Source organism: Hippoglossus hippoglossus, chromosome 4, assembly GCF_009819705.1.
Source record: "Hippoglossus hippoglossus isolate fHipHip1 chromosome 4, fHipHip1.pri, whole genome shotgun sequence".
In the NCBI taxonomy this organism is placed as follows: Eukaryota; Metazoa; Chordata; class Actinopteri; order Pleuronectiformes; family Pleuronectidae; genus Hippoglossus; species Hippoglossus hippoglossus.
In genome coordinates, this window is record NC_047154.1 from 11,552,750 (window position 1) to 11,578,931 (window position 26,182).

Below are 26,182 nucleotides of genomic sequence, written 5' to 3' on the forward strand. Positions count from 1 at the left end.
TTTATTTTCAATGCCCTGCTGAAACATTTATTATATCAGGGTTTTAGACTAATGACCAGTCATCATCTGAGCACATCCACTAAGCACTCACCCGTCTCTCGTGCCGTCCATAGCAGTCAGCGGGGACAGGTGATGAGGGCTGCCGAGGTCGCGGTCTAGCCGGTGTTGTCTGGAGGGCAGGTCGGTGGCAGAGATGGGGTTGGAGTTAGGGGAGAGGAGCTCCACCGAGGTGCTGTGATGGGGGGTGCTGGAGCCAGTGTACAGGCCTGAAAGACAAACAAAGCTAATTCAGTAAATGTGCCAAATAAACCCGAGGGCCCTGTGCTCCGTCTTTCCTTTGAGCAAATCAAAAGCTTTTTCATGAAAACAGGATTTAAAAAAATGTTTTGACAACCTTCATCCAATCAGAGCTGCGTAAAATGAAACACTCTGTGTTTGCGCTGTCTGTAATTTAGGGTACATTGTTTGTGCTGCCAAAGGGATTGGCCTTGTTTGCCCTTTCAGCTGATTGTTCTCATTACACAATAATAAACTAAAATGTTACATGTGTTTGAGCTGTAACTTCGAGCAGGAGGGCATTTAAAAGGCAGAATGAGGTTACAGGATAACCTCTGTTTTGTGTGTGTTTGCATGTCATGGTTATGCGAGTTCATGCAGGCGTACGTTGAACTGTGAGGGAACAGTATATGTGAAGCAGTGCAGCATGTGCATGTCTACATGTGCATTGTACTGTATCAGTATGATTTTATTTGACTTGCTGCTGGAAATGTTCAGAAGAGAATAAAATAGTTTTATGACTCTGTTCCAAAATCTCCAATATGTCTTTCGCTATTCCATCTCTAACTTTGTCGAAACTACATTTGATTAATATTTTGTTGATACAGTTTTCTGTGGGGGGCCATTATTTTCTACTCATGCTGGCTGCATGCTGCCAACTTTCTCTACTGTTTCAAGCTGCACACTATGATTAAACACGGATCCATTATTCTTATCCAGAATGCCCTGGGCCGCTAGGGCTGCAACTAATGATTGCGATTATTGATTCATGTTTTATTTGTTTTTATTTCTCCATTTTTAATGAAATATGCCCGTCCCAAAGTTCCTAAAGCCCACAATGACGTCTTAAAGCTGCTTGTTTTGTCCAACCAGCAACATTAAAACCAAATGCATTCATTTCACAACAATGTAACACAGAAAAAAGCAGTAAATCTTCACATTTGAAATGTTCCAACCAGAGAATGTTTGTCATTTTTGTTCTACTTGGACATTTCACTGCGTGAATATGCTGGACTTCTTCTGATCTTTCAAAGCTTACGGTTTTCCGGTGGTTTAATTCCATCATCATATAAAAATGTTGCTCCAAAGGGAGAGACTAATTCATTAAAGAACTAAACACTTAGAGAGAAACCAAACATGATCTCCACTTGCTCTCCCAACACAGTAAATCTACTCCTTCCATCTTCCACCTTGTTTATCGCCTGATTTCTTTCCCAGCATCCTTGAGGACAGCCGTGCACTGACTGTCTGGTGCAGTTAACTGGTAACGAGAGGAGCGGACAAGAAGAGATGAAAAGATAGAGGAAAGATCGGCGCTCCTGGTTTTGCTGTTTCCAGGCCCCAGCTGTTCTCAAGTGGAAGCATGCCGAGGCCTGATCTGACAGCGCTCCGAAATGGTTACAACCTTGATTCATTACCCCCAAATCATCAGTCAGAGACCTTAAATGTTTTCCCCTTTAGCCCCAACATCTGCTACCAGAGCGGCAAAACAGTCGACAAATAATGGCTGTGATTGCCTCAATTTCATCGCCGGTTCCTCGCAGAGGGAGACGGAGGGGATCTGATGGCGCTCTTTACGAGTTAGTGGATCATTATGTTGTGAAGATGTTGTGGAAAAAGCTTCTGGTGGCGTTCAGGAAATAACTAACAAGTTCTGTGTGAGAAGGAGATGGAGAGTTATATCAAATCCACCAGTCAGCATAACAGCAGGAGCATGTAAACCTCTGCATTAAAACTATGATGAGTACTTCCTCTGGATAATCAGCGAACACTCTAATTACGCTCTATAAAACAGAGAGGGGCTTCTCGTAAGTCTCGCTGCAGCCATGTGAATAAGAGCAGACTTACAACCAGCGAACAGGAAAACAAATTCAGCTCTGACTGGAAGCATGACTCATTTTCTGCTCCACAAGTGTTAATGATGGGATGGCTGCCCACTTTGCTCCACCCCTTCCTCACATCCTATTGGCCCCAGAACAAAGTGCAACTCGTGTAAAATGGAGATCCAACCTGCGACACCTTTCGCCGGTCCTTGAACAACACCGCGTCCTTGAATGCTTTGGCGTCAGCTCATGAGCGAGCTCCTTGGGGGCTTTAAAACCCTTTAAAACAAGAGAGTAAGTAACATCCACTCAGAAACAGAGGGAGACCGAGGGTAAAAAGCCAAGACTCAGAGGCTCGGCCCGACAATCAAAGACAAGTTGAGCGTTCACAGTTGTCAACGGTGCGCAGAGTTCCAGCAACAATAACAGAGAGCGATGGGGAGCCTGGACGGGGTACAGGAAGAAAACAAGGACAGATGTGTCCATAAAGTGAGGAAGCCGCGGGGGATCTCTCTTGTCTTTAAGATTTTTATAATCTATTTATCTCCCTCTTGTTTCCAATCCAGTGTGGTGTTGACTTTTGGTGATGGTCAAATTCATCAATTAGAAAAAATGGGACGTTTAAAAGCCACATGTGACGAGTAAATGTTAATGTTTGTTGCTGTTGCTAATGGATTCTGCAGCCTTTGCATGACAAGATGACAGGTTAACATGATGTGGCTCTGACATGCAAACCCAACAAACAACAGCACAAGATGGTAACACTTAAATATCCAAGTGCTTTCCAAATGATTTATATAAAATGTGAATATGCACTTTTAGTATGACCAAATGCATCGGGAGTATGATTTTTAACAGCCGGAAAACACAGAATTAACATAATACATCTGCAGGACAGTTCACATAGCTGTTGATTATCAGCGATGACTCGATGATTGCTCTACCAGGTGTCTGGGATTCTGGAACAAATATTCCCCGGCCATCGATATTCTGAAACACAGCCGGTCCCTTCCTCTCACATTGTGAATTAACCATGGAGGATAGAGCTACTAACAGTGTCATATGACATGTTGCATTCAAGCCAAAGACCAAATCATTAGGAGGAAATTCTTGTTGAAATGATTTTTTCTGTTGAATTCTCACAGAAACTAGATACCAGTAGAGTGAATTCCTCCACCAAGGGCCAACAGTCCTCTCAAATTCTAGACAGGCCTTAAAGCGTAAGTCGTCCATCCATTATCTATACCACTGATCCTTTGGGGGTGGCATTGGGGCTGGAGCCAATCCCAGCTGACATTGGGAAAGAGGCGGGGCACACCTTGGACAGGTCGTCAGTGTATCACAGGGTCAACATGCAGAGTACCCAGAGAAAACCCACGCCAACACGAGGAGAACATGCAAACTCCACACCGAGTGGGATTCAAAACATAAGCTTTCTTGCTGTGGGGCGACAGTGCTAATCACTGTAGCTGCAGCTTTCAAGCCATTTTTGTTTCAGTACAGCGGCTATTTAAAAAAATGCCAGCCCCTTCCGAAACCACTTTTAAATCTGGATCCGACCCCAGATCCACACCAATGTGTAATCGGTTCTTCCCCGAAGCATCCACCAAGTTTCTTGGAAATACATTCAGTTGTTTTTGTGTAATCCTGCTTACAAACCAACCAACAGACTAACAGGAGTGAAAACATGGAGGTAATAATAAACTCCTGGCATGTACTGTGAGGAAATGCACTGAGAGATAGACAGACTTGAAGCCTATGTTTCTGGTGCAAGCAGAGGGATTGTGTTACTTAATGTACCAGAAGGCTACAGAATCAGGGTGTTGTGTGACAGAGCAGCGTCCTGTGTGCACCTGTGAAGATGTCTTGGCCCAGTCCTGGAGAACGACCGTCTTTGCCGTTGTAGAGGTGCTGCGAGGAGGTGGAGCTCTGAAGGTGCTGCATGGACAAACACTCACTCAGGACGTCCTGCTCCAGGTGAGGGCAGGGCCGAAGCTGTCGGTCACAAAGATTAGAAGAAAACAAAAAACCGTAAGATAAAATTCTGATGAGTCACTGAGAGAGAAACTCCCATCTGCTCCACAAGATTACGCAACCGAAATACAAAACGCAGCTTCAGTTTACTTTGTAGGTTGGAGCCTATGTGGGGTGTGTTTTCTCTTTGTGCAGTAATGTGATTGTGATGTTAATATGAAACAGTAACTCAGCAAATGAGAGGACATGGTCATTCAGGGGGAGCCAGAGGACAGATCACATGCTGCTCTTTGAGTCACTCGTTGGCCTTGGACATTGTGGCGGAGTGATTACTCAATCAGATCAGAGCCAATGTGAGGTTGCTTCTGTTTCTCCTGCTGCCCACAGTAATGGGGGCAACTGAAGACACATTTCAGCCTCAGAGTCCTTCACACGCCACAAAGAAGAAACCTAAACCTTAAGGAAAGTCAGTCAGTTGGTGAAATGGGACATCTGCCTTATGGATCAGCGGAACAGCTGAGCTCTGTTGTAAACATCAGTGGATTTCACTGTAATAAAAGTTTACAGTTGCTGTGGTGCACACTGGGACAGCACAAACATCTTGTTCTTTCCTCAGGAGATCTACCTTAAAAACATCCTGAGGAACCAACACAGGGATCAGGATAGAGGTATAGTTTATAATCTGAAGTGGTATAGAAAGGAAGTGATTTTAAACCGACAGTGTGAAATGAAACAGGGCCACAGTCAGAATTTAAAACTGACTTATGAGTTATGAGTGACATCAAGTAATGGAAAAACAAATATCAGTGGACTTGATCTACTCAGAACTATTCATTGGTGAGTTGAAGCATAAATCAAAAAATCACATGAACACAACATCAACAATGAATAAATCCCACTGACAAGTTTTAAACAGTTCACACTAGTGTAATGAGATATATTTGTTTTGTTCCACTTTTGCACTGAAACTCGCTCCTGCTTTATCCTCACATGGGCTCCATTGGACATTTTACTGACAGGAACATTTTCAGAAAATGTCAGTAGCAACTGAGCCCCATACATACTGTACCCTGCGAAAGAAAATATCCAGACTTCAGAACAGTTCTGACAGGAGTTATATTATTGTGTATTTATTTAGTAAAATATACGGAAATTCCTATGAGAGAACTATTTAATGTATTAGAACCTGTTTCAATATATTCATTAATATTGTGATTTATTAATAAATTACATTTATGCTGTTTTAATGTTTCCATAGAACAATATTATTGTTTTTAACTTGAGCCTTTTGTTTTCTATCATCCATTTTCAATCAATCAATCAATCAGCCCATATTCACAAATCACAATTTGTCTCATAGGGTTTAACAAGGTGTGACATCCTCTGCCCTTAACCCAAAACATTTTAGCCACAGATTCCTATATGTCTCCATTCATGTTCTTTTTTTGATCGTTATCCTGTTTTTTAGTATGTTTATGTGTGTTAATTGTCTTTGCTTGTACTTACATTTTTTTTTTTACTTAATTTCTGCCCATCTTGACCAGGACTCCTTGGTAGAAGAGATATTTCAAGGTCTATGTAAATTGCCTTGAGATAATGTATATTATGATTTGGCGCTATACAAATAAAATGTAATGTAATTGAATTGAATTGAATACTGTATCTCAATATGACTATCCTGGCTAAAAACAGGATAAATAGTAAATAAATAAAATGTATCCAGAATTGTAAAAACTTGACCTGAATCAAATATAAGTGTTCAATCAACCAGAAAATCTAAACATGAACCAAACCTAAATCATATTTAATTTTTCGTCATCACGCTGCGATATTTACTATCTTCACGAATACAATTTTTTTAGTGGTGTGTATAACAGTAAGAGGTGAAAACTTTATGGCTCCAGGAGACATAAAAACCTGGCAGTGCTGCGCTGAGTCATTTGGACCAGAAGGAGTCGAGTGCATCATTCAGAGAAATTGCTCCAGTTAAACACGACTAAATGTCAGAGCTGTCAACCACATGTTTTTCTCTCCATCGTCAGTCCAACCCTTCCCCTTCTTTGAGTCTGTCTTTGTCTCTGTGTATCTTTCTTTCATAGAGTTAATTACAGCAATGAGCCAAGTGAACAGATAACAACTTCTGCCTTCTTGTTCGCTGAAAACACAAATGATGGCACTTTTCAACATGCTGGCATCCTCCATGTTATGATTTCATACTTAGATACACTATGTCCATGTGTGTGTGTGTGTGTGTGTGTTTGTGTCCTCCAGGGAGAGCCTGACTAGTGCCCTGCAAAACATTTGTCAAATGTAACTGGGGCTGTGTTTTTTCCGCACAGCGACACTCCTAACAGTTTTTCTCCAGGCCGGCTCCAAGAGTGGAGTAAGAGCATTTGTTTGACATTTGTCCATAACATCTGGTCATTGGGGTATTCCGCACTACAGCTTATTAACAATGCTACAAGCGCACATGTGTTTCCCTTTATGACGCTGAAGCAAAAGAACACATCATCCAGCCTGCCACTATCCAGCCCCTTCCACAACAATGAGCCCATTCTCTCGGTTATTTACCCACTTCCAGTCAGGGAAAGAATGAGCTTTTGACCATGAACATGATGAAATGTGGTTGAACCTGATCTATTGTGGGGAAACAATTCTCAGAGACAACCCTCTGAGTCCGCCCCCGGGCCTCCCAACCCTGAAATTAAACCAACCAGATAGATCTGTGGATAATACAGATCAGAACAGGATAGATTACATGAAGTGGTGTGTTTGTAAAAACCTGCAGCTCGGCCATAATGACTGGAACAAGGTCATTCTGGAAGTTCACCAAGAAAAAGATGCACGGTAGCTGCTGAGCAGGGTTTACTGTTACAGATGTGTTTTAACCACCCATACACATAGAATTACTTTAATGCAACATGAACCATAACAGATAATATTCTTCTTCTTTAATCACAACATTTAATTGATTTACTGTGAGCTTCAAGTTTGTCTGTAGATAACTTTCATTTGCTTTTATTTAATGCTCAAAAATAAGAAAACAATAAATGTCATGTGACAAAATGTTGTTGCTGTTTGGCCTCATAACACTATAGGGACATTAAGCTTTTTCTTGACTTTGCCCTCCCACTCTTCACAGAGTATCTTACCTTCCTACGCACCTGTTGCTCTTTGGCCGAGTGGATTTTGACGTGTTTGCGTAGCGAGCTGGGATCTGTGTAACGTTTGGTGCAGCCGGGGATCTGACACGCATACGGTTTCTATGAGGAGAGAGAAAAATATTTCACATCAGTTGTAACACATTTGCATTTGCGTTATTTTAAGAGAGGCAGCAACAAACAGGGCAGATATTAAAGAGCACATATGGGAAAAAAAATGAAGGAGGAAAATCTTTATACAGTAGGTTTGAAATTTTTTGAAATAAAGGCAAAGGTAAAGTCCTACCTTTCAGCTGAGAAAAACACATTGTTTGAAGAAAGAGAGAAGAGGAAGAGCAGAAAAGGGATGAAAAGAAGAGACAAACAATCAGTTGAAAGGTATTGAAACACCAAATTATCTTAAAACGACAGAATTGTGAAGTGTTTGTTTTCCAGGACTTTAAAGCTGAATAGTCTGTGTTCTGTGTTCACTAATAAGATTAAAACTGCAAGATGCTGAATTGTCACTTAAGTTTTATGAACTAAACTGGAATATACTCAGTCGAGGGCATTGCTCCACCAGGGCCCAACAGACCCCTTAAATACAATCAAGCTGCACCCAATTTCACACACTGATAAATATATGGTCCCTAAATGTGCCTGATTTCATCAAGATCCATGAATTATTCCCTGATCTGGATTCACTCTAAAATGATCAATCCCTGACTCATACCGCATCCTTCCAACAATCTTCATTGGAATCCATCCAGTAATTTCTGCGTATTCTTGCTAACAAACACACCAACAAATGGACAGGGGGCGAAAACATACTTAACAATTAGTCTTGTTGACATGTTTGATTGTGCTATACTTTCTGTATTTTGTTTGCATGACAAATAAAATAGATACATCATGTGAAATGTTCTTTCACATGATGTATCATGATGTACCACTATTCAGTGTGGGTGCTGACATGGCCATAAAGACGGAGATTCAGGCAGATTAGTGTAACAGGACATCTGTAGAACGACTGCTCTGTCATGGAGTTTCCTCATCATTTCACATTCCTCTCATCTACCAAGCAAATAAAGCATGTAGCTCGCTGATTGAAGGTTTTTTCCCCTTGCTGCACTTTTTTTTTTTTCATCCTCAGGAATATAAGTTGCCCATTAAAGTGTAAGTGGATATGTGTCTTTATTAGCTCGGCCTCCATACCTCAACCTCCTCTGTAAATAATCCATTGTTATTCCAGGGTGCTTACAGTGCCACTCATCTCCGCCATGTTTGTTTTGCCAAGCAGCGCACCCAATACAGCGCAGAAAGAAAAAAAAATCAGGCACAACTTCTGTGTAGAATAAATATCATTAAAGCTTGAAAATGATTTTCCCCCAAAGTGTTTTTGGCAGCGCAGGCAGCTGGGCAGGAACCGCGAAGGCCTTAGCAGGGTGTTAATGTGAAGCCATAAGCATCGGGGTCCCAGATTAGCTGTATCATTTGTCCTACTGTGGAAAGAGTGGGTGGTGGAAGAAAATCCCTAACTGATAGAAAAACACAGGACCGCATTCAAGCTTCTACTTGAGTAAACACAAAAGAATGATTTACTGGTCCACAAACCAAAACACATTGGTAGCTGGCCAATACAGAAACACAGGGGACAAATATTCTGGTAATACAGGTATTATAAAAATACTACTAAAATGAACTCCGTTTTCAATTCATTAAAAAAGTGGTACATTTAAGGGTTTTTTACTACTTCAAAAAATGTGACCCTTGCTACAAGGTTCCTTGTATGCGGAGAAGTGTCAAAATTGAATCCATGAGAGCCACCCGAGATACAGACAAGTAGTTTCCACCATCGGTAACAACTCTCTATAAAAAAAAAAAAGAAGTAGGAAAACCATGTGAGTACCCTCCTCTACCTGAGCAATTAGTACTTGTCAAAGACATCGCCGCAACTCTCTTGACAAACTTAGAATCCAGTAGTATCCAGTGGCACTTAAGCAGATGACAATATTCTCTTACAGTAGTTATATGGCTGAAAAATGGCTGAAACCAGAGGTTCCTCAAGTTAATTAATGGAAAAGTCAGGATTGGTGAAATGTATAAAATGGAGTTAGTAAACCACAGAATTAGAAACTTAGCCTAACTGCTTGATGAGAGATGGAAAAGGACACAGAAAAAAAGCAAAACAAAACAGCCAGCTCTAAACTTTAGGATACTCCCTGAGCTAAACCTAATAAACTTATGTATCTAATCATTCATCTTTCCCATTTTTCTTTTCGGTTTTGCTCTTGGGTCAATGTAAAACTGAGCAATACTTCCATTTTCTCCTTTTCTCTTACCTCTGGAGACGTAACTACTGTAAGAGAATATAAAAAACACTGTAGCACACAAGTTAAAATACATTTAATACTGTAATTTTTTTTTTACCTAATCATCAAAATTATGAACAATATTTTCCAATGATAAATATTCAGAGTTGAGGAGTTTTGTGAACTAGAGATGTGAATATGGCACCTATAGCATGTTTGATCGTTTAGCAAGGATCCTTGTTCCTCTTCATTTTTCCTCCTGCCTAAGGGTTTTCCATGTTGTTCAGGTTGTAAGGTCATCTTGAGAAAAATGTGTAATTTTAGACGTATAAATATAATTTCATTGACTTGACTACATGTGACTTTATGGCAACAGAGCAAAAAATATTTCACCAAATTATTAAATGTTTTGACTTGTTAAATGATCATCTTGATTCAACATAACAACACTGGTTCTTAAATCTGTGGTTTATTAGGATATAAATAGATCAAAATATTATCAGGACTCATTTAGATCTGAGTAGTGTATAAAGTGGAAATTATTTAAAATAATGTCCATGAAGTGGCATTAGAGAAAAACACGTCAACTGTGGACTTCATAATTTGAGCAAAACAACTTATTTACTGCGGGGCTGTGTGCAGATGGTGATAAAGTGAGGTATTGGTGGAGGCTACTGAGACATGACGAGCGACCGCGATGGCTGACTCAACCTTTCCTTCCTGTTCCTGCAGGTCAGACAAACAGGAGAAGCTCTGTCTGAGCTCACAAGTCTGTTACGGCCTGAGAGCTGCGACTCGGCCTAATGGAACTGATCATTTATGTCACTGCCAGTGCTGAGAGAGCAGGAATGCCCCACCGCTCAGTGACTGACAGAAAACTTAAGTCTACCACTGTAAAGATGTGGAAATAAGCACTGAGGCTTGGATGGCTGCAGTGGAGGGGTAGAGTGTGAGCAAAGCTTTATTCAGGGATACACAACCACACGTATGCTGAGCTGAGAGTCAATTCCACTTCAGTTCGACATTCCTTTTTTAAAATTTGCACATACTATAATCCCTGAATGGATTTTATAGAATCAAACATTTACCGTCTATAATTTCATGCAGCCAGTCTTTCTTTTCGCAACACTCTGACCACCCAGACTATTCCAAGTGTTGCCCTGGGACAGTTTAAACATTAATCTATGGTGAAACATTGGGAGAAAGAGAAAGTGAGACAGAGCAGAGACTTGGTTTCTGACCGTGTCCAGGTGAGTGCGCTGATGCTTGGCGCGGTCGCTGGAGTTGCTGAAAGCTTTCTGGCAGCCGGGGTGCTGGCACAGGTACGGCTTCTCTCCTGTGTGGCTCCGCAGGTGGATCTTCAGGTTCTCCAGACGTGAGAACGCTTTGTTACAGCTCTCGAACTGGAAGGGAGAGAGCACGCACACACAAAAGAGAGATGACCACACTTAGGCAGGTATGCACAGAACCACACAAGGAAATAAACAGACAACAGACAACCGACAACCACCCACCCACACACACACACACACGATCAATCAGTATGAAGCTGGCAAAGTCTGGTACAATGTGGGCTCTGTATATGTGCACGCGTGTGACTCAGAAAGAAGTTGTCCCACTCTTCCCCTCGGCCTCTTGCTCACTCACGCACGAACAAGGAGTTCACTCTACACCACGTATTCAGGGATAGGGATGCTTAAGAACATGGGTGGTTTAATCTAGAGGATTTTTTCCATAGCTCTTGAATTACGCAGCCAGTCCGAGCACCTTTGTTTAAAACCACGTCCTCACTTGAAAGACAGCGGCCTGCGTGACTGTACACCTGCCGCTATCTACATTGCAGAGGGAACTGGAGTGTGTTGTACGGCTGCGGTTAATGGACTGTAATGCATAGCATGAGATAAGTGTTCTGCTGCGTAGCGTACATTACACATTGACAAGTGACAGTGACGGTAAACAAGCTCGTGTCCGACCCGCCTCGGCCCATTTGATCCCGACCACTCAGCCAATGAACACCACAGATTTGTTAACACGTGAATGATTTATGAGGCTTCTCGTGTGTCCACTTCTGCTCTTGAGCAGAAAACGCAGCCGATTGGTTGATGTCAAGACCCCCTACAGGGTCTGCTGTGTAAAGAGTCACAACGTGTATGGGTGTACAGGAGTATGGGAAGCATATAGCTCAATGTTATTAATATCTTATATCTAGGTAGCACTAAACACTCAAACCACTATGCTGAGACTTAACTGTCACAGGAGCAAGAGAGGGGCTTGTGTCAGGACTGTTCTACATGGCCACATGTCTGTCTGCCCAACTGATATGGAGTTTTGGGCACTGATGCTGATATTACTGAGTAAAACATTTACCGAAATATCGGCCGATATATAAAGAAAAAAGGAAACTATCCCTAAGATGTTATTATGACAAAGAAATGTAACTGGGGTTTGATATTCTATAATTTAACCATAAATTATTTTTATTATAAATAACCATAAATAAAGAAATAATAATAATAAAGAAAACACACAATATGAACAAATATGTAGAGATTGAAATATAAACATAAAACAATCCAGGAGGGCTAGGGGGGCACTGGCCTCAGCTAAAATCTTATGGGGCAAATCTGATACTGACCCTGTACTGTCAGTAGCCTTAAAAAAAAAAAAACATAAAAAAAAATAGTTACTAGCAATACTTTTGTAATCTTTTTTGAAAAATCAGGAATTTTGCACATATGTATGACATATAATTGGCCACTCTGTGTAAATTGTTTGGAAGATTTAGATTTAGAAAAATCCTAGATCTGATGGATGCATGAAGGTGGAGACAAAAGATTACAAAGACATAAAGGTGAAGATGAAAACATGGGTCACTTCCCAAGGAAAAACAAGAGTGTATAAACTAGTGAAGCAAATCAAAGCAACTAATATTTTCTGATGTTTCCAGGAACAAAGGAACTAAAACACAGAAACTAAAGTAGGAAATAAAAGTCTCTCTTGTAATTTCCTGTTTGAGTTTCCACTGGATCAGAAAAAGAGTGAAGATTAGACCAACAAGACTGTTGACAGATGGCACCATTGGACACATAATTCTCACACCAGGAGATGACAGCACAATGTGATCCTGTTGTTCTTTTGTGTTTACTGTTCTGTGACTTTATGTTTGAGTTAGATGTAATGAAGGAAAAGGAGACATGCGGAGGTGCAAAGGACTAACGTCTGTCTCTGCAGCCACAGTCTGCTCAGCGTTTGACAGTTATTTAATAATTTCAATTTCATCTCCTCTTTTCAAACCAGTCGGGAGGTCAACACAAAACATAACATTAATAAACATCAAGAAACGTCCACCCTTGTTTCCAGTATTGACACTGGCAGCATCTATTACTTCCTTACATTGTGGATTAGGCTGAACACAAGCTGCAGCTGCTGCAGCGTCTGTGTTTGAACAGTTTGTACGTGAACCATCAGAAAGTATTACCCACGTGCAGAAACTAAAGTTTGTTTCTGCTTTCTTTGGTCAAAACTTCATGAGTTCTTCAAAGTGTTTGTGGTCCCATGAGAAACTTCCTGCAGTAGAGAAAAGATTTCTCTTACTTAAATATTCGTCAAGATGCAAGTCGTATTGTGTTATAAGGGAGATGGAAAAGATTGTCTTTATTTGTACTACGTCACAGAGATGAGATGATGAGGTTAGGTCACTGAGGAGGCAGGAAGACGTCTGGTTTGATAAGTGTTGCAACATCTCTGAGTATAAACGGTGCTGCAGAGGCTCGTCGGTCTCTACCGTCCTTTGTACCCTGACCTTTAGTGAAGTTGGCTGACAACAGGTCGGGTTACGGCTAAGGAGAGAGTGACACCATTCCTGTAATGGGGCTTCAGCTTCATCTGGGCTCAATGCTCATCCCCGGCCTCCTTCATTCACTCACGCAGTACAGGCAGGGCCTTCTATTCACTGAGGCTCCATTTAATATAGGCGAAACCTAAGCCTGTCATGGTAGAACTGTGTTAGGTGACCAGGCTGATCTGTGGGTGTGTATGCATGTGTGTGTGGCTCAGTGAGAGTCTTAATCTGCTCACTTATAGCTGCACAACAAACATGAAGTTGCTACGAGTTTTGGGCAAATGAGTTTGAAAGCAAATGCTTCTCTCAACATGATCAAATGTTTATTTTCTAATTGTCAGATTATTTATGAGTTTACAAAGTTGACCTGAGCTTTGGTACTGAAATACTTTTTAATTTTTTTTACATTTCACATTGAGAAATATAAACATGCCCTACAGGCACTTATATAAAACCTTTACCCGAATTACATTACAGACAAAAATGACCAAAACAAGCATTCATATTGACAAATATCAGATTTAAGAATAATTGATTGGCACTACAGTTCCCTTAAATGCAATCCTGCCAGCAAAATTGCACACACTCAGATATCACTTCCCTAAATGTAGCTTATTGTTTACATCAAAATCCACAAATTATATATATATTTATTTATTAATTAAAATATTGAAAAATGCAATACTGAAGAATGAAAACAAATCCTTCACCCCCCCTGATCCAGATCCATGCATAAATGTAATGGCTTCTTTCCTGGCCTATGTTCAACCCTTCCACCAAGTTTTCGTGGAAATCCTTTCTGTAGTTTTTGCGTAATCCTGCTGACAAACAAGCCAACAAACAAAGTGGTGAAAACATAACGTCCTGGGTGGAGGGAACAAGATCAAGAACCTGGTCGAGCATTTTAAAGGTTCAGTGTGTAGAATTTAGTGGCATCTGGTGGTGAAGTTGCATGTTGCAGCTGAATACCCCTCACCTCAGCCTCCCCTTCCAAACATGACGGAGAACCTGTGGTGGCCTTCAGTTGTCATAAAAACTCAAAAGGTGTTTAGTTTGTCCAGTCTGGGCTACTGTAAAAAACATGGCGGCCTACGTAGAGAGGACCCACTCCCGATGTAAATATAAAGTATTTAAATAAAAAGGGCCCTTCTAGGGTAAAGAAAACAACAATTTGTACAATTGACAAATTGATTTAAGATGATTAGACACTAGTGAAAACATCACAAAGATTATTTCATATTTAATATCTGCCAATAAATCCCATCACCTTAATCATACCTAAAACACACTGGACCATTAAAGGCAAGTTTCAATAACTGACATTCGACAGCCAGTCCCGTGTTCAAGAGTTCAGCATAATTAGTGGCAAACTATTCAGTTGATTTGGACCAAGGTAACGTGTAGTGCCGTTAAATTAAAGGTAATAAACTCAAGTTCTCCTGAGAAATGCATTAAATTGTCACAGCCAAACATGCAGTTCAGAGGACTGGAATGAAGTAGGAGGAAAAAAATATCACCCAGGATTCCTCAGCACCAGACAGACACACAAGGTGCCCAGGCTGCAGCATACAACTATGGAAAATGTCCATACGTGTTCATGTCGCACAGAGTTCTACAGCGGAAACATAGTAATTTTGAGTCGTGCCAATCAAATGCTTCTGTTGGAAACAAGAGAGTCAGGCCGGGTGGGAGAGCTTAGTAAAACTCTCAGTCCAGGGGAAGGTCCACGCTGCCGTACGGGTCATGACAGACACACTGCATGCTGACTGCTGAAATACGGCGCCGGGCATTTGAGTTTGGAAAACAAACATGGCTATTATTGACATGCCAAAAGTGTGTATTTATGTATAAGGGAATAATCACTCTTTCATTGCTTTCTTTGCTGCAATATGAATTTGAGGCTCCGTGGAGGAAACTGTGTTAATCGTGGAGAGCGTGTTATTACTCAAGGAGTGTGAGGTTTTCCTACTTGCTAAGGAAACCAACAGGCAATGCCACCTCTGGGCATGGACATTACCCAGAAATCCTGTATGAAAATGTTATGCTACAGTAAGATGTTTTCTCGAGGGCAATCCTCTGGTTAAAATGACGTTTTTCAGTGAGTTCAGGCTTTGTCAACTTCATTTAGGATATTTGGACGATACGGCGGTGCACCAAATAACTGCAGGTATTGAAAATGTTTTGACAGTATTGATTTTGGCAGTATGTGGTGTTATTCTGGTGAAGGACTGACACATGACAAGTATATATTCCAGGTCCTGGGTCTGATTTATGTATTAAGGCTACGCAAAGTGGAAAAAAAGAGAGATTTCGAGTATAAAGTCGTAATTTTACAAGAATAAAGTGGTAATATTATGAGAGAAAAGTGATACATTTGAGAGAATAAATTTGTATTATTACTAGAAGTCCTAATTTTAAGCAACATGTTTTTTTAGAAGGGGAATATATAAAATCAGCCTGTTGCCTTTGTTAGAATGAGGAATGTGGAGCATATTGTTAGATTATAATTTAGTATGAGGTTCACAAGTAATGAAATATTCCATCTTTTGACATATCAGCTCCACATTGTCAGTATAAGAACTTAAAATATTTTGAAAGAAACTGTATCTATTCTGAAGAAAGAACCACACAGACTAAGATGAAACCGCTTCTTTAGTGGAGAAGGAAATGTTTGGTAGTGGTCGACTCTGTCGCTGGTTATGTCTTTGTGTTTTTCAAAGAGGTTTCATAGTTTCTTAAAGAAAGTTCTTGCTGTTTATTTCCCCCAAAAATTTTTTCTCTATATTCTCGTAACATTATGACTTTTTACCCATTAAATTACATCTTTATTTTTGTACGATAACAACTTAATTCTTTCTCATTATATCTTTTCCATGTGTCCCTAATAGTCATACCCAACATAATACCTTATCGTGGAATCCTACTACACTAAACTAAGTTACAAATATAGAGTAAAATCCAGTCAAAAAATAATAAATACAAGTTAAAGGGCATATGTCAGTGTGTCCACTGTATGGTCTATAAGGAGGTTCCTAAAACATAAACTGTTTAGAGAGTAATGAGCACACAGGATAAAGTGGTATAAACAGAGAGCTGTGGAGGCTGAGGCGTCTGACACAGGAATCGATTTTACCTTTGATATTATCTGTGAAAACAGTTTAGACGACACTAATCACATTAATTGCTTTAAACATGTTTAGTTTTCCTCTCTGTAAACCTCCATCTAAGGTAAACCAGCAGATCGCCACGCGGGGAGCGGCGCACTGGCAGCGTGGAGGGATTTGAGCCCCGTCTGACACCAGTTTACTCTTTGAGTTAAGGGGGGGGGGGTTCAGTAGCTCGGTAAACATTGGGGATGACAGCGGGGTCTTGACATGGCTGAAGGGGGCGAGAGTGGGTTGAAAGGGTGGACAGGCAGCTGATCACAACAGACAGATTATGGGCCCAGCATGCGAGCCGGTGGAGGTGCGGGCCGAGCCTGAGGCCTTCATGGGAAATGACTCCTGACTGGCAGGGAAAAGGCCAAACAGTGTCGTGGCTAAAAGGCGGCAGTGTGCGGCTCTATCCTCGCATGCAGCGGCTCATTAGCAGCCGGCAGGAGCTGCAGATGATGCAAACAAACCGGCCGTTATGGAGGGGTGTCGGACGGGGGATATATGGCTGCTGACATGTTGGACAGGAATCTGATTAAAGGCTTTAATGAATGGCGTAAGGAGAGATGGAGAGAATCAGAAGTAAGGGAATATCTGACTGTGGTCCTTTTAGACGAGGTCGTCACCGTCAGGACTAATTTAATTTTTTCCCCGAGAATAAAATCCAGTATTTTCTCTAATGGCGGCTAAGTGTTTCTCGTGTTACGTCAGACGTGAGGGAATCCTTTGACATCTCCTTCAGCACTAATATATCTCTCCAGCCGTGGGCAGTAATTCTAGATCAGAACTCTGACTAACGATGAGGAGATGTGATTTAACTGTTGGACTGCTAACTAGCATGAAATTCACTATTACTCATGTTCACTGGCCCCCCATCAAATAGAAAAGTTCTCAGAGTCTCCACATTTTTTTTTTTTGCTGTGATCAGTTTTACCCAACACATCCAGGCTCCTTCACTGCCAAGCCTGACAGACACGACGAAGGGCAAAGAGCTTTGGTGGCAAAAGAGGACGCGGCCAAATAAAACATGTTATAAAGTGCCAATGCTCAAAAGCAGCCTGTATAACTTTATGGGTCTGAAAAAACGGCGGTTGCTGGAACGAGTCGGTTTATCACAAGGTGTCTTTCTCTGCGCTGACCGACGAGGAAAACCACCAACACTTTGGGATCTGTTCGGAGGGGAGGCCGTGGAGCGGAGTGCTCCGGCTGCGGACGGGAGGAACATGTGCATTTAATCTGCCTGCTTCCAAATGCCCTGTGGCAACCACAGCAAAGAGCAGAAAAACGTAAATGGATGAAATTATATCCATATGATTCAACGAGACAGCTAAGGAGAGGCAGGTTTCTCATGCGCTTCGTCAGGATACAAAATTAAACACAGCCCGGCTAAAACATTTGCATTACATAGTTTACACATATCATTTCCACTGTGGAGCGGGACCCTTTTAGCAGCCAGTTTCATCTGTTGTGAATAGGGCTTTGATTTGAATTAAAGATAGCAATGGGCTTGTTTTTGTTTTTCATAAGATAAATGAATTCATACACACTGACTTTGGTTTTCTTTGACGCATCTTTCCCCTCCCATCTCTTGCACTAAGTTTTGGGAAGTCTTGATTTATGAATGCTGAGATATGAGTAGACGCCGTAAATGACTAAACACGAGTGTTGTCCAGATGCGTATGAACAAGCGAGCTTAGTGAGAGCTGAGCCGATAAATTGGTGGGAGGAAGTAGTCATGTAAATGACTGAAGAAATTGTTCTTAACAGCCATTTTGCACTCATGCCTGAATAGTTTGGGGCCAGATTAAAAAGTATGTGGATGGCACAACAGGAAGCGTTCCTATGATGACTAAATGAGGCTGCTCACATAATGAGCCGGCCCAGCTGGTCGGGCTGCCTCTCGCACACTCGTTTTGCTGGAGATTGAGGAGGAAGTGCCCATGATGGATCTGAACCCCTGCTCCCACCGCGGAGGCCCGGCAACGGTGCGAGCCCTGCGTGGCTTCACAACAACACGGCGAGGCTTCATGGAAGCACTTAACCTGTTGTGGATTCAGAGAGGCCTTCGTTCAAATGTCTACCAGCTCTGCGGCCCTGCATCAGATTAGGAGAGCTAAGATGTGATTTCCTCTCGGGCCGGGCAGCCTGGGGTTTACCGGTTCACCAGGTTGAGGGAGAAAAAAGGAAAACAGGGTCACATTCTCAAAGAGATGAAGCAGACTGACGAGGGGGGGGGATATGTTGCGTGTTATCATGTAGCGTTAGCACAGAACTAAACCGACATCGAACCTAATTCTTCTGAATTAAATTTTCCTTCTGGGCAAAAGCTCAGGGTGTCAGATAATTTCCATACAGACATACTTCACACTCAACTGTACCAGCAGAGGTCCCTGCCTGTAAAAACCACTGGATTGTGTTTCTCAACGTATCCATGTTCCCTTTGTGGACTGAAAGATGAGAACGATTTATGGTACAGTTACGTATGAATAAGGAATAAATAACCACCGAATATTTACTGGGTTACATCTTCGTTTACATGATGCTGTGACCGCTCCTTCAGTTTGTATAAGAGCCGTCCCACTGTCTCATGACAGTTTATTCTCACGAGCAGCCTCAACCATTTATAACGGCTAATTAGAGTGCAATACAAACCTTCCAGTGCCACAGCCATTAGTAACCATCAAGGCATAAATTATAAAACCCATTCACGAAATCCAAACCCGCCCATGAAAAAGACAGTCTGAGGGTTACACAATGAAAATCCTAAACATGATCTGTGTTCTGAGCCGGCGCCTGGACTGATGTTACTGGCGGTCAATGCTGGATCCCCGCCGGACGGGCCCTGAGCTACGGCGTCCTCTGACAAGCGGACTTCAATCTGTCCAGCGCCTCTCTCTCTCACCTGACTCCGTTCTCGCTCTCGCTTTCTCTGCTCGTCTCTCGCTCCTCTCTCTTTTACTACCTCCTGACAGCGAGCTCCTCTCACTCCAGAACAACAATGGAGTGTTACTGTGTATAACTCAACATGCTGCACGACTCGGTTTGATATCAGTGGTACTGACGGATGATGGATGGAAATCAAACAACAGCCATTAATGACAATAGCTTTATATTTAATTTATCCACTTTATTGGTGTTTTGTTGTATTGTTAGACAAATGTAATGAGGTCATTGGCCTGAGCTCTGAGGCTAATATTTGATTTTTTCCTCCACAGCTGCTTCTTTCACCTCTCCTGCATGAGTCCACGAGTCTAATAACCTTAAAGCTCCACTGAGGATCCTTACATGCTGACATCTCTTAATTCTTTTCTGTTATTTGATGGATGGTTGACGTAGATCTGTTTGCCATCTACTGGTCTGGCATGCTTGTTTGAGCGCTTGTAGCTGTGTTCTTGTCTGGCCGAGATATTTACTTTAACAAAGGTCGTGTGGATGGAGATTTCTTTTTAAACGGAGGGGAAAATATCTGTACAAAAAAAATCCACAGTAGTGTAGACAAGGTCTAAATCACAAGAAAGAAAGAGTTAAGCTTTGTCTTTTTTACTCTAACATTCTTTGTCTACCTCTGCAGAAATGTCCTCGATCTTCCTGGGGTGGAAATTGTCAAAAACGATATGCAGCACTACTTTTGACATTTCTTGTGACTGTATTTCATTTTGGTCGACTGAGGCTGCTGGTTATGGAGAAAGTGGCATATTTGGTTGTTACCGCAGGTCTGGAAAGATGCCACTGACAACAACTCCTGACATTAACTGTTCGTTTACTTGGAAAAAAATACCACACCACCACCAAACCAAAGCACCAGTCCAGAAAACCGAAGTACTTTGCTGGAAGCTAAAACACTTTTACACATTTTATTTTGGGCATGGCCAGAGAACTTGTTTTGCTAACACCATAATTTTATTTTAATTATATTTTTCAGATAAATAAGACCAGGGGCGCTCTTCTCGGCTGCAGCCCCACTTTGTGATTTCAGCTGATGAGAAACATTTCTATTTTTAAATGCTGCCTACTGGCTTAATATCCTGTGTGACAACTTGATATAATGAACACCACGGTTGAAGTCACAGTGTTCCTGAATTGTACAGACTTGTTAGGTCAATAAATAAAAAGCCTGTCTCCCTTTTTTGGCAAACCATTCGTTCTCCACACAAGTCAAGAGTTGACACAGCTGCCTCAAGGCGCATGCCTACTGTAGCATACAATGGCAACTCTATAACTCTGATGTGACAACAAATAAACATTGCAGAAGCCCAGGGAGTTGCCAAGCCAAATACCTAGATGCCAGAAGCACTATGGTCTTCAGACGGAAAACATGCCAGCGAAATTAAACAATAGGTCAACATGGCATCGTGATCGACACCAGCCCCAGGACTCGAGCGAGGGCGAAAGTAAAGAGCATACCTTTATGCAACCCTCTGGAGGGGGACCAGACCACAAAGCCTTCTGGGTAAAAAAAAAACAAAAAAAGCTGCTGCCCAAGAAAATGTGGTGCAACTGAGATGCCATGGTGCCCCTTGATTTGTTCACTCCTCAGCTCTGCATGGTTGTGCTCTTTCCTTCTCTCTGTGGGTTTCGGGCCCCAGTTTCCAGTCATGTGGATACGGCTGGCTGCAATATATCAGACTGCACTCGACACTCAATTGCATCAAGTCCAATCACGGCTCAGTCCGTCACAGCGAGCACATCGTCATTCATTCACGTCTCAACTAATCAATTCAGCACATTTCAAATAAAGTAATTTATTCCACAACAACACTCTCATATAGGAACACAGGTTAATTTGAGATTAGAACCAACTCTGGTCCAGTGCAATTACGACGGACTCGAGCGACTCAAGCACTGGCAGAGATCCTGATGTTCCACCATTCGCTGGTATTCTTTAGTAAACATTTTCATATTTATGGAATATTTCCTTCAAACGGTTTTCATCAGACATATGTTGATGTTAGCCGTAATACGAGTCCGAGCCCGGCACTCACTGATCCCGCACAATTTGCCAGTTAGTTAGAGTGCAGGCACTCTGCTATACAGCATTTCCCCCCATATACAGTATTTATTTCCTAGCTGCACTTCAAATCATGCATGTCCTAATCTTAATTTCTTGGCCTTAAACAGGGGAAATCGGCAAACGGATGATACTGATGTCTTTATTTGTTTTGCCACTGACAAGGATGCACCACGAGCAGATGACGGATGATACATGACATAGTTTGAGTGATGGCTGCTGTTACTGTCGAGGCTGGAACAGAGCAAAAACAAAGGAGGCACATTGACGTAAAATAAAAAAAACCTTCTTACTTGTACTGTAATGTTAAACTAATTCCAAAGCCGAACAGATGGAACGTGAACCAGATGTTATTTTGTTCTTTTTTCAGAAGTTTCTGGAGATAGTTAGAGATCATTGGGGTGTAAAACAGGGGGAGGTAAATCCCAGCTTAAATATCAGTCGCTGTCGTGCCATTTCTGCTGCGTCACACAACCATAAAATAAGAGTAATAAGAAATTGTATCATTGTGTGTATCATCTCTTTATACAGTACTTCCCACGGTCTCTCTTTCTCTTTTTTCCCCATGTCGCTCTCATTATCAGCCATTACAGTCGATGTGGTTTTGGTGAAGTGTCACGGTTTCGTTGTGCCATTTAACAACACAGTCCACGCCTCAGAATTTGACTTGGATCTTTCCACTGGGCGCTTGCTTCACTCTATTCACTCTCACTCGGACGTTTGAAAACACACTTGACAGTGCAAACACACACACACACACACACACACACACACACACACACACACACACACACACACACACACACACACACACACACACACACACACACACACACACACACACACACACACACACACACACACACACACACACACACACACACACACACGTCTCAGCCTGGAGAGCACGTTTCACAAACTCTGCAACTGTGTGAGCAACGGCCTTGCTAACGCTTTTAAAAAATGCTCTCAGGTAAACATTCAGCGAATAGCCCATTGCTTGTCATGCGTAACACCTTGTGATGAATTCTGCAAAAATGATTTTTTTTTTCTGGGAGGGATGACATCAGTAGAAAAGCAGAAGTGAATTGCCTGTCTGGCTCCGGTTCTTTCAACCGTCACTTCTTTTCTCAAACATCCAAATTAAACCCGGCATGCCGACCACAGAGCACCACAGGGCATAATTTAAACTTGACACCATAAATGTAAACACATCTTTCGCTACATAATTTATCCATACTTCTCTCCATGTTTATTCTGCACGGTAGCAACTCACTTTCTCATATATATTAGCTATGGGTCTAGCCTGGTGCGGAGCGGTATGGTGGGGGTCAGGCTGGTTGGAGGGACATGGTCGCCCTGGGCCCGAGGTTTTGCCCTGAGAAAGAAGTGCGCTGTGTATAAATGTCCTTCTTGTTGCCTATTCGTTGGATGACATAAAGGCGGTATGGAATAGACGTTGCTCTGGAATCGGTTCTACGCAGCGCCCACTCCCACACTGACAAGTCAGCTGAAACACAAACAAACAAACATCTGGATGGCACTAAGAGATTGACCTCTGTTCAGCAGACACATGGCACACACAGGCAGTCGACCTGTTCGGTGGGTATGTTTGCTGACTGGCTGCTGTGGCACAAACTGTGTCCTGGCACAAAGTGAGGCCAGTGTGTGAATGTGAGGAGTGGGCGAGGAAGGTGGCCTCGGAGCAGAGAGGCACTGTTATGTCTTTGGCTCGTACAACACCACAAAAATACTTTGGTTATAATTATCCATTTGATCCACAATACACATGATCCATGACAGTACACAGCCAACATGCACTACTGTTCAGCTCTGACAACCAGGGAAGATTGTAAGAGTCAAGAAGGGAGTCTAAACAGGCTCGTTTAGACTCCCTTCTTGACTCTGATCCTGTCCACCCTCTCTCTGCTGCATCCCCATAACAGACCCCCTGAACATGACCGGGATCCCAAACACACACCCCACCTTCATCTCTCCCATGTATTAGTAAACTGATCTGGCTCAGCAGCTAGGTTAAACTGATTAGGGTTTTGGATGGGACACAATTATGACAGAATCTCTATGTAACGTATAACCAGGGCGCTGCCCTGGGTCTTCAGGTTTCCGATACAGATCATGATTAAATGTTAAGGAAATGGGGGAAACTCAAAATATTGCATTCCAGACAAATGCAATTAAAGTGTATCACATGTAGTAAATCCCACATGCTTTGATACCTGGTTAGGAGGTTGAAAGCGAGGTAGCTGCAGCTGTTTGACCTTTTTGTAGTTTGAGTTCAGTGCAGCAGTGTATAATATTTTCAAGAAATGCTTCATTGAATGAGGATCCTACATGTTATGTTGAATATTGATTCATAGATGTAGTTCTGAAGTGAAACCAGAGCATTGAGAAACAGATCCAGACAGCCCATATACAACATGACGGACAGCTACATGTTGCCATGGAATATTTTAAACCATGGGTGAGCAATCCAAACAAAAAGCTGCTCATATTGTGCATAAGCTGAAAAGGTTTCTGCTGTTTCCTTCCATGGCTGCACATAATGCACGTCCTTTCTCAATGATCCCAGGGAAATCTACTAAAGTTAATGAGACCGAAGAGTTGTGAGACCTGAGTGTTCTGTCCTGAGAAAGAAAATTATCATGCAAAACAGTACATTTTGTACTGTGGTGGAAACCAGGATAATAAGCAAGCTCATGTTTACTTGAAAATGTGAATTGTTCTGGCGACACCAGGCCAGCACTTAACCATTCTGCACTCAGAGGAAATAACACAAGCTGTGCACCACTGGAGATCCATCAAACCGTATCCTTGAAAATGGAAACTTCACATAGAGAAAGAAAAATCTGCTTTAAACATTTAACATTTGACTCAGGTGTGAGACATTCCTCCATTTCTGTTGTGCATTGCTTTGGACGCATGGTTTTCTGTCAACGCAACACTCAGGGAAGTGAACTTAGTTTGCAGGATCATAATTTTTTTAACTTGTCCAATGGGAACAAATAATGCTAAATTTTATATTGAATTAGGACATGCTGATACATGGAAAGAACGAGAGAGCAACTGAAACGTATTTATATATATATTTTTGTTGTTCTTCTTCTTTTACATTTGCCTTTCGGGCCAGGCCACTCATCAACGTGGCATATTGTTCATGTCGTAAAGCGACAATGTAAATAACCAGTTAACTGTTCAAAAAATACATAGCCATTCAGATCAAATATATTTCAATTACACTTGATGTGTCGATGCAGTAAGTGTTGAGTGTATCGAAGGAATCCTTAATTCAGATCTGAATGATAGATAGTGGGAAAGAAAGAGGGAGTAAAAGTTGGGGGTGATGTTAGAGGGGTTGTGGAGCACTGGACTAAATTACTGCAGGAGATTGACTGGAAAACTTTGTCAGCCTGACAAGGAACTGGCCTGGGCTGCTCAACAAGGAAAACATCTATCCAGGGCTTTCATTCCTATCCAAAACATCAGTCGCACAGCCCCTCCGCCAGCAGTTTCATCATACCAATATCACATATGGCCGGCGTTGTGTTACTATTAGCATGACGACTGCCCTGCCAAGCAGCACAGCCAAACTGACAGGAAGACAGAGAGGATAACCACAGGATGGGATTAGGGGTTTGTAGAGTGAAATTAGACTATCTAGCTACCTGATGAACTCATTTGCCTGGGGAATGACTGACAAAGCTAATTCAGAAAATGATTTAATGGGGAGCAGAAGCAGATAAAGTGCTATAAGTCGATCAGTGCCAGGTCCTTAGGTGAGCCTGATAAGGTCTTTGCATTCGTGCCAACTTCACAGACTCAAGGAGCTCTGTTTCAGCAGTTACTACTGACACACTGAATCAATGCCTGTTGATCCTGATTACTTTAAATGAGCCATATACAGACCATGGTTGTGTGTGTGTGTGTGTGTGTGTGTGTGTGTGTGTGTGTGTGTGTGTGTGTGTGTGAACAGCCTGAGGAACCCCTTGGCAGCACTGATCCACAATATTTTGTGTTGTTAATTTGATTTCTATGCCTGATTTGTTTGGATGTTGCTGCTAAGTGAAAAGAATCTGGTGTTTGTGAATGTTTAAATGAACTGAGGAACATCAACCGTAAATAAAGATGTTTGACGTATCTCCACTTCCTTTTTCCGTTGTACATAAAATGAAGCCAACATATCCCGGATATGGATGCCGCCATCTTGCGCTTTAGACATAGTTTGGAGACAGAGTCTGTGGAGTAGTGGTCGTGGTGTGGAGCATGAACTGAGTCCATGAACATGGTCAAAAACTGTATGTATCCCCAACATGCAACATAGCTACGTGGCTACCTGTTTTAAATGTAGTTCCCATTGTATGGTAGTGCCACTAAGTGGATAAACTTTGTACAGCAACAGTAAGCACAAAGACAAACATATCAACAAGTGGATAAATAAATGGCATAAATGGCTCTTACGTGTGGTATCCACGTCCTGCCCATTCCCATTCACCTCGTTTTATAGCATCAAATAACTAATTCAAACCAAACTTAGTGGAAAAGTTAACAAACAGTGTGATACGATCTACCTAAAATGACAGAAACAACCTTTGAAAAAAAATTCTTTGACATGTACCCTGACTTTTTGGTCTCGTCCAA

The 26,182-nt window shown here is 41.9% G+C and overlaps 1 protein-coding gene across 3 annotated transcripts in view; it reads right to left on the minus strand.

Moving 5' to 3' along the window:
• LOC117759724 (zinc finger protein GLIS1) overlaps positions 1–26,182 on the minus strand; it is a 75,177-nt gene that overhangs the window by 10,773 nt on the left and 38,222 nt on the right. For 2 of the 3 annotated variants that reach the window (XM_034582023.1, XM_034582024.1), the window contains 4 exons: positions 10,767–10,928; positions 7,226–7,336; positions 3,953–4,094; positions 92–266 (listed from right to left, as the gene is read on the minus strand). In XM_034582023.1, the coding sequence (XP_034437914.1) occupies positions 92–266; positions 3,953–4,094; positions 7,226–7,336; positions 10,767–10,928 (590 nt within the window). The remainder of the gene's footprint in view (positions 1–91; positions 267–3,952; positions 4,095–7,225; positions 7,337–10,766; positions 10,929–26,182) is intronic. The other variant, XM_034582025.1, reaches the window with a different exon arrangement.